At 49.0% G+C, this 20,836-nt stretch overlaps 1 protein-coding gene across 2 annotated transcripts in view; it reads left to right on the forward strand.

Moving 5' to 3' along the window:
* PRSS53 (serine protease 53) overlaps window positions 1–20,836 on the forward strand; it is a 552,473-nt gene that overhangs the window by 163,806 nt on the left and 367,831 nt on the right. For both annotated transcript variants that reach the window (XM_069651910.1, XM_069651909.1), the window contains exon 5: window positions 9,007–9,173. In XM_069651910.1, coding sequence (XP_069508011.1) covers window positions 9,007–9,173 — 167 coding nt within the window. The remainder of the gene's footprint in view (window positions 1–9,006; window positions 9,174–20,836) is intronic.

Here is a 20,836-nt window from a genome sequence, read left to right on the forward strand (position 1 = left end):
GAGAATCACAGCGCGCCTGTGAAGGAGATACAGATGAAGTGATTTGACTGGGAGAGGAAAATTCCCTGACCACTGAAAATAACTCTTTAGGTTGGTTTATAGATTCAGAAAACTGGGTGGTAAAAAAAACATGTTTTGCTGCTTTGAAAACAAGATGATATTTCAGGCGACAGGCATTTAATGCAGCTTTGTCCTCTAATCTATATCCGGTACACCATAACCGTTCGGCTTGCCTATAAAGAGGTTTAGCCAAATGTAATGATTTTGTGTACCATGGCACTGGTTTTCTCCATATATTGTTACCAGCTTTAAGGGCAGCTAAATCAGCCAAGCATGTAAAAGCGCCCTGAAGAGCAGCTAATGGATGCGAGGCAGAAGTGAAGTGAGACTGTACATGCTGTAATTATTTGTTTTCTTTATTTAGATTTGGTTTAAAAAAAACCTTTACAAATTCCATACAATGCATAGAAAGAAAGAAATCAACACCCAAGATAAAAGAAGAGAAAAAACAATCACAAAACAATACATCGCATATTCAATACCTTAAAATGTTTCATCACAGGGTATTATTTAAAAACATCAAGTCATCAAATTCATAGTCGTAATAAAACCTGCCACCACTAAACCTTACTTTACAGAGTTAATATTAATACATCTTTTCCAAAAATAATCACAATTCAGTGAACCCAATTTATGCACCCGATCACACATCTTTATTATATTTCATCCTGCTTGCATTTAGGGCCTCATATTCCAGAACCAAATGTCTCGTATTTTCAATAGGACCCTGATTACAGTATCTACATTTAGTCTCCAGCTCAGTATTCATTCTTCTTCTAAGTAGGATCTCCTTCGTTAGAAGAAAGTTCCATCGCAGTCTCAGTAAAATCATTCTATAATAATTATTTGGAAACTGACAGAATCATAGATGGGGTTCCCTGACTTATATGCTCAAGTACCAGATCACTCAAAGATGTATACAAGTGAAATAAGTCAGTGGTGCACACCCAATCGTAATCATATAGAGATTTCTTTACTTTCTCTGGGTTTGCTAATAAACTATCCCTATCCATTGCCAGATTCTCTACGATAACAGAAGCCCTTACTTCTACCTGAGAGAGGAAGTCACTATTATTCTGCATACAATGGAGTTGTTTCTCTAATTGCTCATAAAGGGAATGCAGTACTGGGGCAATAGTAAAAGTAGCTTGCATTGCACTCGCACCCCGAAGGAGATAGTCCCCAATTCAAATCTAATTGCTGCTAATGGTATAGCATTTGGTACTTTCAATATTTTGCAGTAATTGCAGTTGTGTAAACAGATCAGAGAGATTGACTTCTCTCCAGGAGCTGCAAGGTGCGCTTACTGATCTAATGACCGATAGAGTGTGAGGAATAGTTAGCGTGAAGGGTACCAAGAAATGATTTGACAAAACAATTGACACACAAGAATGAACTGTAGCTGCCTTTTATGCTGAAAAGATTAAGTCCAATGTGTGGACTTTGGTATGAGGAGGGCACACATTTTGTATTGGTTTTTACATGATATAATAAGTCAATACTTCCCCCACCCAACCCTCTCCTGCCCAATGTCGCAGGGTACACCAAAGCAACATATGGATTAACCACTTGTGCCATTACGCATTGTATTCAGCTATCCAAGTTCAGATGCTTTGTGGGAGGTCTTATATCACAGTGTTGCATCAGGTGGCCCAGACTAGTCTCTCTCCCATGATAGGGTGGCGAGTCCACTAGGTTTATCGAGGCCTCACAGGATGTTTATACAGCAGCCTATACCTGAGTGCCCCAACATGACAGTCATGGTTCTCTTTGATCTTTCGGTTTCCCCAGTGCTCACCCACAGTGCCTCTGATGTTCCCCACAGGGGACGTCAGTTGGGCAATCCTCCATTTCCATCCCCATGCTATTCAGTTCGGAGGTGAGCCCGCGCTGCACGCACACCCTGTTCCAGTGGGGTACTAAACATTGCCTGGGTGAGCATATTCCAAGACATCACGTCTTCACTCGCTTCTCTCAAGCCTCTGTGCACTGCCCTGCACCATACGGTCATCTCCGCAATTGCCCACCTTTTGTAGGGGTCCACACCATGCATTAATTTTGGGCCCATCTACCTGTTTCCAGGCCATCACCCTGTGCTTTGCCAATATACAAATGAGATACTTCATCCTTGCCCAGTGCGCAGTGCCCTTTTCCCGTTCACTCCTTCTCCCCCGGTGAAACAAGCCCAGCAAGCAAGCCTCAGGTGACCACTCATGCATCTCAACGCCTCCCTTGGCCAGCCTGTCTGCGACTGATGTCCAGAATGTTGTGATCATAGGGCAGGTCCAAAACGTGTAGCATTACCACCCCCTGCCCAGTCTGCTCGCTCCAGGGAGCAAAGATATTCTATGTGGTGTCATGTACGCGCTGTGCGTTAAATACAACTACACAAGCTTGAACCTGGCTTTTCTTGAACCCCTCCTTGTGTAGAGAAGGGCCCTCCGCCATTCTGCATCAGTAAACATCCTGCTCAGCTCCATCTCCCATCCCACGCGTGCCCCTGAGTCTGCTGCTCCCCACTGGCCTAACAATAACTCATACAGTTGAGACAATACATGTCCCCCTTCTGACATATCATATATAGTCTCCAGCATCCTGTAATTGTCAATACCAGTTTGCACCTCTGGCCATTTCCTCGAGACTTTCCGAGCCAACCGCATATACCTCAGTAATTGCCCTGTGCAAACACCACTCTCTTGAGTTAGCATCTCAAAGTCAATTAGCTTCCCTTCCTTTAGTAGGTCCCCCACTGTGGCCACCCCTCTGTCCTCCCATTGCATCCTAATGGTCTTCCTCACCTCTCTGTCTCCACCTGCTATCGCTAGCAACGGAATGTGTGGGGAGTAGGAGTCCCTGATATCATTAGTTTCCAAACTCTTTTCCACAGCTAACTGCCATGGGTTAATAGGTGCGGTTCCTGCGGTAGGTTCCCTCCCTCCTCCCAAAGTACCTCTTTTATGTAATAGGGTTTCACCCAGGGCTGCAGGAGCATCGTGTCCAGCAATGTCTCATTCGCCAGCCAATCAATAACAAACTGCAGCTGTCCCGTTATGTAATATAGCTCAAAGTCTGCCACCTTAATTCCTCCACTGATATAGACCCTCTGGAGCATGCTCAGCGATATCCTGTTTCTAACCCCTCCCCACCCCTCATAAGAATTCCCTAGTGACACTCTCCAGAAGAACTTACCAGGAATGTCATACGGGACATTCACCAGATGATACAATATGCGCAGGAGGGCCACCATCTTCATCAGGGCAGCTCTACCTGCCATAGACAGCAGCCGTTTCTTACAGAATTGCATAGTCCTTTCGATACCCTCCATTGCCCTCTGTGTGTTCCTCTCATGGGCATCTACCAGGTTATGCCAGATGTTTGCCCCCAGGTACTTAAATGTCTGCACAGACCACCTCAACCCCAGCACCGGCAGCTGTCCTTCGTCGCGGTCCCTCAGGCCACCCATCGAGAACAGGCAACATTTTTCACAGCTGGCCCGTATTCCAGAGAGCGCTGCTTATCTATCTAGTACATCTAACACAAGAGGCAGGTTATCCTTCGGCCTGCTCAGATAAAGCAGCATATCATCAGCATACAGTGAGTGATATGACATGTTTCACCCCCTTCACTGTGATGCCCGCCTCTGCATATTCCGCCCTCAGGAGAACTGCCAGCGGCTCAAGAGCCAGAATGAACAACATGGGGGACAAAGGACACCCTCGTCTCGTACCCTTTCTCACTTCCCAACTACTCAAGACCTGTTTCCCTGCCCATAACCTCGCTGTTGGTCTTGTATAAACCACTCATACCCATTTTAGGAAACCCGGTCCTGTGCCAAAATGCCCTAGCATTGCGTACAGTGAGTCCAACCTGACCGAGTCAAATGCTTTCACAGCATCCAGGAAGTCCACCACGCATTCCTAGCCCTTTCGATTGGTGCAGTCTATCAAGTGGTGCAATCTCGTCAGGTTCCAGGACGTGCTCCTTCCCGGGTTTGATCAGGGTGCACCAGCGCCCCGATTACCTTCTGGAGTCTATTTGCTAGGGCCTCTGTAAGGATTTTACAATTCAAATTAATCATAGAGAGCGGCCTTCAAGAGCCACATTGCAGGGCCCCCGCCCCAGATTTCGGGATTGGTACAATTATGGTTTCCTGTAAGCTCTGCGGTTATTCAACCTTCTCATAGGCTTCCTCAAACATCTCCAGCAGTCTGGGCTCCAGCACCTCAGAGTATTCTTTATAAAATTCCCCTGGCAGCCCGTCTGCCCCCAGTGTTTTACCATTGGGTAGCGCCCTAATGACCTCTTGCAACTCTGCTGTCAGTGGGGCATCTAGTGTTTCCGCTTGCACCACATCAAGGCGGGGCAGCGCTATTTGCGACAGTGCTTCCTCCATTTCATCACAATTACCCCTCTCCTCTTGAGAATACGGGGTCTCATAGTACTTACCGAACACTGCATTTATGTTTAGTTGCATCCTCCGCGTAATCCGGTTATCATGCTCAATTGCACAAATCATTCCCCTTTCCTCCTGTCCATTACACAGCCACGCAAGCAACCTCCCTGTTTTATCACCACCCTCATGTAGATTATCTGTGTATTTTGCGTAATAGAACTTGCCTAGCCTATCCCAGTGCGCCATGCAGCACTGTCTTAGCTGTATCAGCGTCCTCCCGTGTCCCCCTTCGTCCATCTGGCTCCATTCCGCTATCGCTATCTCCTTCTCAGTGTCAGCGAGATCCCTCAGTAAGCCTTTCCTGATGCCACCCATCCCCCCTATGGCCTCTCCCCTTATCACCATCTTCAAGGCTTTCCATTGTATACCCACGCTATCCACACTCCCTGTCTTATTTTCAAAAAAACTGTCTATGCCATCCGCTATGTGCTCCCTAAATGTGTCATTGAGCCGTGCCTCAGTGCACAATCTCCATACTGGTATGGGTGGCCTAGGTGTAGTCCTCTGCCAAGCAGTCACCAGTGGGGCATGGTCTGAAAGTACCCTTGGCAAGTATTCTGTCTCCTCAAACTCACTTGGGTCTCTGCCCGGGTGAATAAATAGTCAATATGTGTGTGCACGTCATGCGGGGCTGAATAATGCGAGTAGCCACGTGCCTGTCCATGCTCCAACCTCCATATATCTATTAACCTCAGATGCCCCAGTAGCCCTGCCAAGGTCCTAGCCGGAGTTGCCGGTTTTCTATATTTGTCATCAGACCTACCAACTGAGGGGTTCAGCGTGCAATCCAACAGGCCCCTCATTATGCAGACAAACGTGGGTACAGCAAACTAAAAAAGGGACCAGCATTGTGGTTGGACGCATATGCATTGACAATGCATACTTTGGGATTTTCTAAGTAACCGTGCACGAATACCATCCGTCCCTCGTCATCCCGTTTTGTCTCCAAAACCCTAAAGGGTACAGTATGCGCCACCAAGAGCAGAACCTCTCAATCATATGCAGAGTAAGGGGGGTGTTCTGTCTTTCTGCAGTGAGGTGAGTTTCTTGCAGGGGCGCTATTCCAATCCCCTTCCTGCGCAAAGTGATCACAGTGAAGCGTGTTTATTAAACTGTAAGCAGGTTTGAAAAATGCCTAATCTAAACCTAAATCTAAGATGGGAGCAAGCGTCGACCATCAGATGAAAATAAGGCAGTCCAAGCGGCTTTGTATCAAATAAAAAGGGCCTATACTAGGAAACCTATTGCCAAACCTTACAACTAATACAAAAAGGGTGTGGGAGAGTTATTTTGGCTGAGCTTCTTTCAGTTAACCCTCCTTGCCTTGAAAATGCTAGGATCGCTTGCCTATCCCTATAATTTAGGAGCCGTTCAATCAAGGATCTTGGAGGGAGAGGAGGTTGTCTCCTGGCCAAGGAACGATGGGCTCGTTCCACCGTAAAGCCCTGTGACAGATTCCTCACCCCGAGTTCCTATAGGAGCATGTTTTCCACATATGTCGTGGGGTCTCTCCCTTTCGCCCCCTCAGGTAGGTCCAGTAGTTGAATGTTATTGCGCTAGGCTCTCCCCTCTTCGTCTTTGGCCCTGCTTTCCATCACTGCCACCTTCAATTTTAATTCCGCACCTCTGACTGGGTTACCGCTACTTCCTACTTGTTCTCCTCCACTTGCGCTTCAGCCACTGTACTCTCTCTGCCAGCCCTCGTACGTCCTGTCTCAGGAGCCCCACATCTATTCTGACTTCGACGATCCCCCTCTCTAGGGTTGTTTGGAGTGTGGCTTTAGCTTTCAGGGTCTGGTTTTCATCTGTTTTTCCATCCGGTTGCACAGACGTACTGCCATGTGCGGACTCGCCACCTCCCTCCCCTTTACGAGTGAATGCATCCATCTTAGTCCGCTTGGCTTTGTCCTTGTGCTGCCTGTCTGGCATGTGGCCAGCCCGTCTCTCCGCGCGGCCGCCTGGCTGCCTATCTCACTGCCGCTCCTTTGTCAGTCACATCGTCCCCCATTGCTGGTGCTATGCTTCTCAAGCTATTCCTTCTTATGTTAGTCCCTTGGGCAATCTGTTGTGGTAGTCCACTGTTTTCTGTCCTCCATAGTGATGTGGGGGCTTTCTGTATCAACTCCTATCGATCTAGTGTTTGCTGGGTCGGGGGGGGGGCATCTCCAGCTTATCTTATCCCCCTGGTCGGCTTCAGGGTCCGCAGTACAGCAACCTCTTCTCCCCCTCAGGCGCTCTCCTTTCACAAGGCCTCCTTCCTGGGGCCCCATCTTTATCGGGGTGCTGCTTCTTTTTGCTTTACCGCTGGCTCACCAAAGGCAGACCTCCATCTATCAAGAGCCATGTCATACAGGCGGTTTCCCCCTTGCATGCCCTGAAGGGTATGCTGTCTGGGTGTCCCCACTCCTCCTCAGCTCCACAACCCCACAGGGCTCGTGAGAGATCCTGTCCCACTTCCCCAGGGGCAGGCACAGCCGTCAGCTTCCTGCTCCGCTCTCTCCCAGCCCTCACACCGTTGCAGTCCAGGTTTCTCCAGGAGTCCCAGTGACTCACCTCTCGCTCCATGCTGGGCTCCCAGACTGCCAGCAGTACAGCACTTTTTTTAGTGGGCGCCAGGGGCACAATGCAACTCTGCAGCCCCCGGCAGCTTCACAGATGCTGCCTCGCTCGGTGCTGCTGCTCCTTGCTCCGGTGCAGATGGGAATCCCTCTTTGTCCGGTCCTCGGCCTGCAAACACCGGACGTGCTGAAGCTCCTTACTCTGGAACAGCGGGGCCTCCTCCCTCCTTCACCTCCCATCCTGCAAACCCGGGCAGCCAGCAGATGAAGGGTCCCCGCTCCAGGTATCACTCCTGCTCCCCTTCCTTGCCTCAGTCGGGGCTCCGTCATGTTCTTTAGTCGGACGCCGCCATTTTGCTTACTTGTGGTGCGGCTCTTCACGGCCACGATTTCAGCCAATTCACCCCCATTTCAGGAGCACTGCCGCTCCTACACATTCAGGCCGCTTCTCGACACCAGTGCTTGGTGTTCCCAGGGTCAAACAGGTGGTTGTCCACGCTCTACAGGCTTATCGATTCTGGATCTGGCACGAGCTCCGGAGAGTTGCTGCTTTCACCATGGCTGCTAGCCATGCCCCTAGGGCCCTGTACACATTGTAGCAATTGGAAGTATGCGAGTGAATTGATACGTTTAGGCGTAGGAACATCTGAAGGATCATCAAACCATACATTAAATCACCAACAATATAAAGTGAAGTGTATTTTAATTGCAAATCTGCAACCAAATCAATAAAGGCCCTAACAAACATAGAATCTGGTTTCAGGGGAAGATAGACAATCAGAAATGTCGATGTAAATGATACCCAAACCAGCAAATGTTCCAGCTTTATATCAGGGGCAAGTGGAATCCTAAAGCATTGTAGGTGTCGTTTAAATATGAGAGCTACTCCTCCTTTAGGGTGAGTGACAGCTCGATCCACATGAATAATTGCTTAAGTGGAAGGTAACGCCTCAATGAGGTCAGGTGCTGAGGTATTGGAAATCCAAATTTCCGTAAAGCCAACAAAATCCGGGTCATGCGATAAAAGCAGGTCAAAAACATTGAGCCGATGATTCACTAAGGAGTGAGCATTAACCAGTATACTAAATAAGCTAGATGATTGGGGAAGAAGAATAGGTGTAGATGCCAAATTCCAAGCCTTAGGCCAGATTGTTTCACAGGACGCTAAAGCACAAAGTGAAACTCGGGTATAAAACTCAATGCTCGGCTTCCCAATATACGTAGTCCCCCCATTGGGCCATTATAATACATTTGAAGCCCAGAGCCTGGTTGGGACTCGCAGGGGTACAGATGGTCTTAACCTTGGTGCAACTTTGGTGCCAGGTCACTGCGCTTGTCTGCTACTTATCCAGCGGTTCCTACCCTTTTTATATCTATAATATCGCACTAGTCCAGTACCCGACTAGCAATATCATTTATTTAGCTAAAAAAGCAGACTGCCAGTGTGGCAGTACATGGCTGCGAGAAGTGCAACAAATATGATGCCGACTAAGTCTGGGAAACGAGACGCGCAAGAGTCCAGTTATAAGGCCAGGCACCCTCACCCGTGCCACGCACGGCAAGTACAAGGGAGTGAGCAAACAGGCAACATCTCACACCGCCTTGCGCGCCAACTGCTGAGCTGCCCCAACAGGCTTTGCACGCAATGACATAGACCTTATAAGGCCTGCTGTGCGGGGAAGTGACAGATCAAGGAATCGCCTGATCATAAGGAAGGGAGATGTAGCTCATGGGTAAGTAGATACAAAGGAAACGGGGGACGTAGGTGTCATTTGTGGCATCCTGTAGCCCTAGCTGTCCGAGGAGTGTTATTCACAGTCTATCCACCCTAGCTATGCCAGACATGGTACTCTACCCCCACCACCTTATTGAGCCCATTTTTGCATTAGTGTTCCACGCTTGGGTGCCTTAACTCAAGCCTCCTATTCCTTCCAGATAATCTCACCTTGGCAAGGCCCCTGCAGAAGGTCAGCATCACTTTGATTGGGCGGAACACCTGCAATTGCATCTACAATTCCTTGGAACGCATTGAGATCTCAAACCCAGTATTGCCTGGCATGCTCTGTGGCACCGACAAGGATGGGGACCGAGGACCGTGCACGGTATGCGCTTCTTTAGTAATCTGCTTGATTTGAGCCTCCCTGTTTATCTTCCTATGTCTACTTTCCTCCATCAGATTTTTCTGCCTGCTTCGCACATACTGCACCCTATGATTGCGTTCCTCTTTTCTCTTCCTTCTTTCCCTAATTTGTGGATTGTCTTTACACTGTTTGCTTCCCCACGATGCTTCCATTGTTAGATTTGTTTTCTTTGGTTCTTCATCCCGTCGTCTTCTTCCTGCTTACTCTTCATCAGTATTTTCTATTTGCCTCTTTGTCAGTGGTTGCTCTGCTTCCTTCGCTGCACTATATCAGATTACCGTCCTCCATCTGTGTTTGTTCTTCCTCTCACCTCTGTGTGTTACCCTCAGTCTGCTTCCCTTTGTTGTTTTATGCATGCTTTCTTTTCTATGCTACCCAGTACTTTCATTTTCTCTGTAATTCCTCTGCTTGATCCCTTTTCTGTCTGTTTCCTCTAACTGATAAAGTCTCTGGTTCTTCCCCACTGTTTCCCTATTCAGCCCTTTAGGCTTAATGCCCCACTGCATGCTTTCTTCGCTGTTTTACCTCTGCCTTCTTACTCCTCTGCACCTCATTTGCCAGTTTACTTTTCTATGCTTACTTTCTTTTATTTTTTGTCTGGGTATTTATTGAGCAAAAACCTAGATCTGACAAGCAAATGTACATTAGGAGGGTCTCTGGGAATACACATCACAGATTGCACAGAAAGAACCCACAGTTTCAAAGGCAGATCAATGATTTTATTAAGATCTCTGTGGGGCCTCTCTCGCTGGTCTTTCCCCGAACCACTTCCCTAACTCAGACGTTCATAATCCTGGTTACTACTATCAAATGTTAACCTCTACTGTCTAATATCTTCCTTGGGCTAACAATGACTCACTAACGGCTGTCTAACTCCCTCTGGGACTTCCTAAGTTTCCATACTCTCACCAAGGGTTAGGTCTCCTAATAGGAGTTGGTAGAGTGCATTGCACTTGGTCCTTGGGTTTCACCTTGTTTCAGTCACACCCATGGTTGCCTTCTCCTTTTCACACACCTCCACCCTTTTCTTCATGTCTTCCCATCTTCCTGATTGCTGGCTGTCTGACCCTCTGCCACCCACCCACACACAGGAAAAAAATCACTTGACCCTTGAATATCCCTGAGACATCTGTCAGAGAAAGGAAAGACAGTGACAAGTTTGAACTTCTTCCGGGAGTCCTGGCGTTACCATTATTGGCATTTGTATCTCCTACCACAGTACTCATTGCAATAGTATTGCTTAAACAGGTGTATTTGTAGAGCGCATGTTGACTCCCAGAAGGGTATCTTGGTGCTATGGATAAATAACAGATGTTTGTTACTGTGATGCTGGAAATGCATCGGAGGGACAGCGCCTCGTATCCTTGTCCTTTACTGCTTTTTATCGTGTGTTCTGTCGTGTTTTCCGTGCAGGAGTTCATGTGGGACTCCTGGCGATGCCGCTCTCTCTTTTGGTTTTGGTGAACGGACCCATGAGATAGCCTTATGGCACCCATGGGTGGGAGTACAACCCTGTGCCGCTAGTGTATGTTTTTGGGCACCTGTGTGTGGCCCACAGAGCAGGGTACAGGCTGGTGGCAGCTCCGTGCTGAAATGACTGGTGCCCTGAGCGTCCTCCATTTTGGGATGCCCAGGCCCTGTCATTGGAATCGGTAGATTCCTGATGGAGACAAAATAGTCCCCGTGGCCTCTTGCCTTCCATCACCTGTTACCTTGATATTCCCGAAGTCCTGGGAAGCCCTGACTCTGTCCCTTCCCCCAGACTGGCTGTGGGGTGGAAGTTCCATATATGGTAGTGTGGGGAAGTACCGACCAGACTGGCTGGAGCCTTCCCAATGACCGTATGTTGTGGTTACACCTGTGGGCGGGACCTGGGTGAATGGACTGTGTGATGAATATGCACTTCTTGTTGTGGATGTCTGGTATCAAGTGTTTTGACACAATGACTGAGACGGCCCTGACCGAAACTGGTATGAATGCAGTGTGTAGTTGTCATGATGCCTACCCCCAGGCATCCGGACCAAGCCCATCAGCCCCGGGAGCAGGCATCTAGACATTTAGTAAAACCTCAGCAGCCCCGGCTAGGGGCTATCTGGGTTCAGTCCTGGCGCTTAAGGCGCCAGGCTCATAGTAGGAATCAGTCCTGGCGCCTAAGGCACCAGGCTCATAGTCATTACTTACCTCCGGCAGACCATGCTGCAAATGACTCCAATCCAACATGAAGCCTGAAAGGGACTATTTTTCTACAGGGACTATTTTTTACTCGGGTGTGGTTCTAGGGACTTCTTACCTGGGACTACTTTTGAGGCTATTTAAACCACGCCCAACCAGCAACACACGCTTCGCGTTATTCTGCATCCAGCAGCGTAACACTCACCGTGCCTGCAGCCTGCATCCAGTCTTCTACCACGCCCGCCTCGAATCCGGAGCTCCTAAAACAAAGAGGAAAGAAAGGGACAATGTTAGAAAACAAACTTATTTCTATTCCACACCTGATTCTGGATCCATCTTATCTCCGGACCTGTAAAGAACATCATTTCTGCACGCGCCGCACCTCCAGCTGCAGCGCCGCGCCATACTCACCAGTCTTCACAGCATCCTTCGGGTCCGCGCTGCCTCCATCATTTCTTCGCCGAACTTCGGCACCTAGGAGACAAAAGAAAACCACAAGGTGAGCCGAGGGAACCAACAAATATAATTCTTACCACCATAGACTTATCTGATTTACCACCGGAGGCATCCTTTTGTGACTCTCCATATTTTCACGTGCCGCATCTGTAAAGAGAGACAAAACAACACGTTTTCCTCGTGCAACATTTACCGGACAGCGCCGGGTAATACAGACTCTTACCTGAGCGCCACCAGCTGCCACAAGAGCATCTTTTCACGAGCCAGCTGCAAGACAAGAAAGGAAGGGGGGAACAAGAGGGAACATCGGACATATTGAACTCTATGAACTTAATACTTACTGGTCCTCACCAGGAACCTCACAGTCAATACTCTCCGGAACTCTCCCGAGCCTTCAAACCAGTGAAGTAACTGGAATCGACGCGCCCCTGCAAATCCACGCAGGATGGCGAGCTCATCTTTCAAGAATATAAGGTGAGATTGCTGTGAAGGCATTTCGGAGGTGATTAGTTGGGGAGGACTGTGGGGGTGCCATCACTTGAATCCACAAGTGGCTAAATCCATCTCTCCACTTGCAGGAGAATATTTCTAAGGGTTAAGCAGATAAGATTAGGAGGGCAGATCCAGTCAGTCATCGCTGCACTACGCAACACGTGGGTGGAGACCGCAGCTGTCCGGGTCCGACCGACGCCCCTGTGGGAGCCAGAACGCGAAGCCTATCTACAAATCCCCACCCGGGCGTTATGGAAACCTCAGAAACCGACCAACTAGCCCTATTGTTAGGGGAATTTAGGGCAGAAGTGCACTCCGCGTGCCAAGAGACTAATGCCCTCAGGAGAGAACTGATTGTGTCAAAGGAGCGCACTGATGATCTTGCTAGACAATTACTGCAAAACCAAGCTGGGCAAACACCATTACCTGCACTCGGGGGGAATCCAACTCCTGTTTCATCGAGCAATCCTGTGCAAGTGGTTCTACCAGGGAGCATTCCTTTAGCTCCACCCGAACGTTTTGCTGGGGACCCAAAAAATTTGCCGTGTTGATGAACCAATGCCGCTTGCACTTTTTATGCAGACCTGGAGCTTTTCCGAACGACCAAACCAAAGTAGCCTTTGTACTATCATATCTTAGTGGCAGCGCAGCGGATTGGTCAATTCCTTTAGTTAACCACCAGGATGACCCTCTTCTTCGGGTTTTTCAAGGTTTTCAATTGAGCATGGAAAGACTATTTGCCAGACATTCACAGGGACAGGCCCTGGATAACGAACTTTTATCATTACGACAAGGTAACCAGGATCTACTAACCTATATCGCCACTTTCAATAGGTTAGTGGTGGAAACCGGATGGCCAGAGGTAAAACGAATTACATTATTTCATCGTGGACTTCGGGGTGAACTCAAAGACGTTTTGGCCCAAGTTGTGAATCCACCTCAGGATTGTGCAGAATATATAGACTTAGTGGTCCAGTTAGACCACCGACTTCAGAATTGAAAGGCTGGTCGAGCTAAGTTCGAGAATCTGGTATTGCTTAAACCCAATGTTACCCTCAAAGGAACAGATGTATCAGAATCAATGCAGATCGGGGGGGTCAAGGGACCCTTAACTCAAAAGGAAAGAGAAAGAAGACGGCAGATGCAATTGTGTCTGTACTGTGGGGCCTCAGGACATTTTGTACGGGATTGCCCTATAAAAACATCTAAAAAAGTAGTCAGAGTTGCTGATAAAAATCAAACAGAGCCTGATTCGGGAAATGACCACGCCCGACAAGCGTAGAGGTCCGCTTGCCGAGCTTGAAGAAGGATACTCAGACCTCGCACTTCATCATACCAATGGTCCTTATAGATCCAAGGCAGCCATCACGTATGCACGCAGTGAGGGCATACATTGATAGCGGGGCCATAGGAAACTATGTGGACCACGATTTGGCTTCTAGGATGAATCTATCTCTCTGCAAAAAGACCACTTCGGATGCAATCACCACAGTCGATGGAACTGAAATTGCCTCTGGGAATGTAACTCATTCCACCGCAGAGATGACACTATTGGGTCAGGATGGGCATCGAGAGACTATTGTGTTTGATTTAATCAAAGCCCCGCAGTTCCAAATAATACTGGGGATACCTTGGTTGGAAGGACATAATCCTTGTATTGATTGGCGAGAGAAGAGAATAACCTTCCCGGATTGTGCACATACTTGTTACCCAAAAAAAACCTTGAACCAAGGCCTGGCCACAGTCACTACTCCAGTCATGCAGTTACCTCAGGAATATCAAGAATTCCAGGATGTTTTCCAGAAGGAACAGGCAAACACCCTACCACCTCACAGATCATACGATTGTCAAATCGATCTCATACCCGGTGCATAACCTCCATGTAGTAGGATCTACGCCCTTACGGAACCAGAAAACCTTCACCTACGACAATACTTGGACCAATACCTTGCTAATGGCTTCATTCGTCCATCCAAGTCCCCTGCATCTTCAGCTTTGTTCTTCGTGCCTAAAAAGGAAGGTGACCTCAGAACGTGCATAGACTACCGCACATTAAATCAGATCACGGTTAAGAACCGATACCCATTGCCTCTGATCCTCGAATTACTAGACCAAGTAAAGGACGCTTGCATCTACACTAAATTAGATCTCCGAGGGGCATATCATCTGGTACGTGTAAAGAAAGGCGACGAATGGAAGACTGCTTTTTGCACTAAGTACGGGTTATTCGAATACCAGGTGATGCCCTTCAGGTTGTGCAATGCAGCAGCAGCCTTCCAGTATTTTATGAACGATGTCCTTCGTGAACTCATTGACGTCTGTGTTGTTGTATACATAGACGATATTCTACTGTACTCCTCTTCAGAATCAGACCATGTGAAGCACGTTCGTACAGTCCTTGAGAAACTACGCCAGCACAAGTTATATGCAAAATTGGAAGTTGAATTCCTTGGATTTATCCTGACTCTAAAAGGAGTCCGAATGGACTCTCGAAAGGTGGACGCAATCCTCAAGTGGCCATCACCCAGTTCAGTTAAAGGGGTACAAAGCATGCTCGGATTTGCTAATTTCTACCGCAGATTCATTCCGGATTTCTCACATGTTGTACACTCTATCGCAGCACTTTTGCGAAAAACAAACGCTTCTTGTGGACCGAAGAAGCTGAAAAGGCCTTCCAAGAGCTGAAAGCGAAATTCACGTCTGCCCCTGTCTTAAAGCATCCACGCCCCGAACTTCCATACATAGTTGAAACTGATGCATCCAGTTTAGCCATGGGAGCTGTCCTGTCCCAGAAGGATCCTGAAAACGGTCAACTTCACCCAGTAGCATTTTGGTCCAGAAAGTTCTCGGCACCCGAGTTAAACTATGTGGTTACCGATAAAGAATTATTAGCCATCAAATCCGCCTTCAAGGCTTGGCGGCATTATCTTCTCAGTGCCAGGCATACCATTGCGGTAATCACCGATCACCGGAACTTGCAGTATTTAAAAACAGCCAAGGCCCAATCGTCGCGTCAACTTCGATGGGCATTGTTCTTTGCCGAGTTCGATTTCGTGATCACTTATCGACCAGGTTGTAAAAATGGCAAGGCAGATGCCTTATCCCGAATAGGGATGGGAGAAGCATATGCAAACCCGGAACCGGTGCCTATAATTTCAGAACAAAGAATTCTTGGCATAACCACTCTACAGACACTAGAGGATATTCAAGTAAAGATCCAACAACTCTTTGATCCAACAGCCCTGCAGGACTGGGTGAAGAAAGGCCCGGACTACTCAGTCATCAATGACCTACCTTATTATCAAGGGTGACTATTTCTACCACACAAGGAACTACAAGAACTAGTCATCTCCAATTATCATGACACCCTGATGGAAGGACACCCAGGTATCGCAAAAACTGAAGCTAAAATTAAGAGACAATTCTGGTGGCCCACCTGGCGAAAAGACGTAAAGTCATTTGTAATGTCTTGTGGCATTTGCGCCCAAAACGAAAGTCAGAAGAAAAAACCAGCTGGCCTCTTACAACCTTTGGATATTCCACCTACACCATGGCACACCTTATCGTTAGACTTTATTTCAGATCTACCTCCATGTAATGGATTTAACACCATTCCATTGTGGATCTTTTTCCAAAATGGCCCACTTTATTCCTCTAAAGGGATTACCTTCTGCTTCAGTTCTGGCCAAGGAGTTCCTCGAAAACATTGTTCGAATACACAGATTTCCTTCCATATTGGTCTCTGACCGAGGTAGTCAATTCATTTCACATTTTTGGAAGAAATGTTGTCAACTGGCGCAAATCGACGTGAGGTTATCAACCAGTCACCATCCCCAGACCGATGGTCAGACGGAGAGGACCAACCAGACCCTTGAACAGTACCTACGTTGCATGCTACACCAGACCGAAAGTAATTGGAAAGATATTTTATGGATTTCCGAGTATGCATCCAATAACTCTGTACATTCAGGAACCGGACAAAGCCCCTTTTATACCATATATGGACATCACCCTCGAACCTCAGAACTAGATTCGCCTCAGCATTTAGAAATGCCTGCAGTTAGTCATTTGCATTCTACTATTACGCAAGCCTTTAAAGAGGCAACAGAATATTTGACACAAGCAAAAGAGAAATATAAGAAAAATGCTGATCAACATAGAAGTGAAACTCCACAATACCAGATTGGGGATCAAGTTTGGCTGGCTACAAAACACATACCTCTGAAGGGAACTCAGACTTTTAACCCTAGATATTTGGGACCTTACACTATTAAGGCTATTATCAACCCGGTAGCCGTCAAATTGGAATTACCCTCGAATATGCACATTCATCCTGTCTTTCATGTTTCACTTTTAAAACCAGTTCAACCAGGAACAAGAGTAACCAAACCACCCGACCCCATCTTGATAGATGGAGAACCTGAATTTGAGGTAAAAAATATACTGGACTTCAAGATGGTTAAATCAAAACTTTTTTATTTAATCGATTGGAAGGGCTACGGACCACAAGAAAGGTCATGGGAACCTAGTCACCACGTCCATGCACCTCGGTTGGTGAAAAGATTCCATCGGAACTTCCCAGACAAACCAGGGCCCAGGGGAAGAACAACTTTAGGAGGGGCCTTGGGGGGGAGTGCTGTCATGATGCCTACCCCCAGGCATCCGGACCAAGCCCATCAGCCACGGGAGCAGGCATCTAGACATTAAGTAAAACATCAGCAGCCCCGGCTAGGGGCTATCTGGGTTCAGTACTGGCGCCTTAGGCGCCAGGCTCATAGTAGGAATCAGTCCTGGCGCCTAAGGCGCCAGGCTCATAGTCATTACTTACCTCAGGCAGACCATGCCTGCTGGGCCTAGAGACCCAAGCTACTCCTCACTGATGAGCCCCAACAAGGGCGAAACATGTTTGGGGATGCTTGTGGTCTCGTGCAGAAGGGATGTGGCCTAGCAGTTCGGGCTGGACCGCCCCTTTTGGGGTGGGGCCAAGCCTGATTTGCATATGGTCTTTCCCTTCTGTAATGGCTTGGCAGGCGAAGAACGGTGGTCTGGAGGGTTGCCCAGAGCATTGCCAGTGGTCAAGATTAATTCTAAACCTTCCAGCCATCACCTCTTTGTTTTTGCTATGTCACCCCGAGTGGGACGGGTATGCCCAGACGTGGGTCCCGTGCCTGCTGGGCCTAGAGACCCAAGCTACTCCTCACTGATGAGCCCCAACAAGGGCGAAACATGTTTGGGGATGCTTGTGGTCTCGTGCAGAAGGGATGTGGCCTAGCAGTTCGGGCTGGACCGCCCCTTTTGGGGTGGGGCCAAGCCTGATTTGCATATGGTCTTTCCCTTCTGTAATGGCTTGGCAGGCGAAGAACGGTGGTCTGGAGGGTTGCCCAGAGCATTGCCAGTGGTCAAGATTAATTCTAAACCTTCCAGCCATCACCTCTTTGTTTTTGCTATGTCACCCCGAGTGGGACGGGTATGCCCAGACGTGGGTCCCGTGCCTGCTGGGCCTAGAGACCCAAGCTACTCCTCACTGATGAGCCCCAACAAGGGCGAAACATGTTTGGGGATGCTTGTGGTCTCGTGCAGAAGGGATGTGGCCTAGCAGTTCGGGCTGGACCGCCCCTTTTGGGGTGGGGCCAAGCCTGATTTGCATATGGTCTTTCCCTTCTGTAATGGCTTGGCAGGCGAAGAACGGTGGTCTGGAGGGTTGCCCAGAGCATTGCCAGTGGTCAAGATTAATTCTAAACCTTCCAGCCATCACCTCTTTGTTTTTGCTATGTCACCCCAAGTGGGACGGGTATGCCCAGACGTGGGTCCCGTGCCTGCTGGGCCTAGAGACCCAAGCTACTCCTCACTGATGAGCCCCAACAAGGGCGAAACATGTTTGGGGATGCTTGTGGTCTCGTGCAGAAGGGATGTGGCCTAGCAGTTCGGGCTGGACCGCCCCTTTTGGGGTGGGGCCAAGCCTGATTTGCATATGGTCTTTCCCTTCTGTAATGGCTTGGCAGGCGAAGAACGGTGGTCTGGAGGGTTGCCCAGAGCATTGCCAGTGGTCAAGATTAATTCTAAACCTTCCAGCCATCACCTCTTTGTTTTTGCTATGTCACCCCGAGTGGGACGGGTATGCCCAGACGTGGGTCCCGTGCCTGCTGGGCCTAGAGACCCAAGCTACTCCTCACTGATGAGCCCCAACAAGGGCGAAACATGTTTGGGGATGCTTGTGGTCTCGTGCAGAAGGGATGTGGCCTAGCAGTTCGGGCTGGACCGCCCCTTTTGGGGTGGGGCCAAGCCTGATTTGCATATGGTCTTTCCCTTCTGTAATGGCTTGGCAGGCGAAGAACGGTGGTCTGGAGGGTTGCCCAGAGCATTGCCAGTGGTCAAGATTAATTCTAAACCTTCCAGCCATCACCTCTTTGTTTTTGCTATGTCACCCCGAGTGGGACGGGTATGCCCAGACGTGGGTCCCGTGCCTGCTGGGCCTAGAGACCCAAGCTACTCCTCACTGATGAGCCCCAACAAGGGCGAAACATGTTTGGGGATGCTTGTGGTCTCGTGCAGAAGGGATGTGGCCTAGCAGTTCGGGCTGGACCGCCCCTTTTGGGGTGGGGCCAAGCCTGATTTGCATATGGTCTTTCCCTTCTGTAATGGCTTGGCAGGCGAAGAACGGTGGTCTGGAGGGTTGCCCAGAGCATTGCCAGTGGTCAAGATTAATTCTAAACCTTCCAGCCATCACCTCTTTGTTTTTGCTATGTCACCCCGAGTGGGACGGGTATGCCCAGACGTGGGTCCCGTGCCTGCTGGGCCTAGAGACCCAAGCTACTCCTCACTGATGAGCCCCAACAAGGGCGAAACATGTTTGGGGATGCTTGTGGTCTCGTGCAGAAGGGATGTGGCCTAGCAGTTCGGGCTGGACCGCCCCTTTTGGGGTGGGGCCAAGCCTGATTTGCATATGGTCTTTCCCTTCTGTAATGGCTTGGCAGGCGAAGAACGGTGGTCTGGAGGGTTGCCCAGAGCATTGCCAGTGGTCAAGATTAATTCTAAACCTTCCAGCCATCACCTCTTTGTTTTTGCTATGTCACCCCGAGTGGGACGGGTATGCCCAGACGTGGGTCCCGTGCCTGCTGGGCCTAGAGACCCAAGCTACTCCTCACTGATGAGCCCCAACAAGGGCGAAACATGTTTGGGGATGCTTGTGGTCTCGTGCAGAAGGGATGTGGCCTAGCAGTTCGGGCTGGACCGCCCCTTTTGGGGTGGGGCCAAGCCTGATTTGCATATGGTCTTTCCCTTCTGTAATGGCTTGGCAGGCGAAGAACGGTGGTCTGGAGGGTTGCCCAGAGCATTGCCAGTGGTCAAGATTAATTCTAAACCTTCCAGCCATCACCTCTTTGTTTTTGCTCTTTTCACAAGCCAGCTGCAAGACAAGAAAGGAAAGGGGAACAAGAGTGAACATCGGACATATTGAACTCTATGAACTTAATACTTACTGGTCCTCACCAGGAACCTGAGAGTCAATACTCTCCGGACCTCTCCCGAGCCTTCAAACCAGTGAAGTAACTGGAATTGACGCACCCCTGCAAATCCACGCAGGATGGAGAGCTCATCTTTCAAGAATATAAGGTGAGATTGCTGTGAGGGCATTTCGGAGGTTATTATTTGGGGAGGACGGTGGGGGTGCCATCACTTGAATCCACAAGTGGCTAAATCCATCTCTCCACTTGCAGGAGAATATTTTTACGGGTTAAGCAGACAAGATTAGGAGGGCAGATCCAGTCAGTCATCGCTGCACTACGCATCACGTGGGTGGAGACCGCAGCTGTCCGGGTCCGACCGACGCCCCTGTGGGAGCAAGGTGAGCGTAACAGTAGTGTTGAATGGCGTGGTACTTTTCCGAATCCCCATTCTGTGTTATGAGTGTCTGGATGGAGAAGAAGGGCCTGAATGCACCGTGCGCCTGATTGGCTGACAGACTGCTGAATGCCCTTCGTAGTGATTGGATGTTCGAGTGTGACCCGGCGGAATGAATGGGAGATCAACAGTGTATCTGGGGACCTCTCACTGCTCCTCTCACTGCTAGGAATCCTGTTCAGAAGTGTTCAGAGCTGAAGTCCAAACTACGAAGAGTAACTGGAGTGAAACTGACGCTTGACCTTGAAGCTCTGCTGGACGAGAAGAATTGCTGTTGCTCTCCTTCATCAATCTGAAAGCTGCTGTATCTCTAAGGACTGACCCAGAGAGGACATGGTAAGGCGCCCTCTTCCCGAGCTACGAGGGACCATCGTGCACCAGCTGATCTTTGCCAAAGCTCCCTGGCAGACAGACCTTCGACAGACTGCCAACCCGAGACGGGGACTGCCGTGGAATCCCAAGGAGAAGCGCCTGGACTGTTGTCCGCCCCAATCGACGACCAACGTCGCCGACCGGAGCCGCCGTGCTCCCGTTTGCCTAAGAACTCTTGATCCAAGGACGCTCTTGTCCGCATTGTCGCTGCTTTATCCTGCTGGAGAACGCCA

This window comes from Ambystoma mexicanum, chromosome 3p (assembly GCF_040938575.1).
Source record: "Ambystoma mexicanum isolate Mex_15411 chromosome 3p, UKY_AmexF1_1, whole genome shotgun sequence".
NCBI lineage: Eukaryota > Metazoa > Chordata > Amphibia > Caudata > Ambystomatidae > Ambystoma > Ambystoma mexicanum.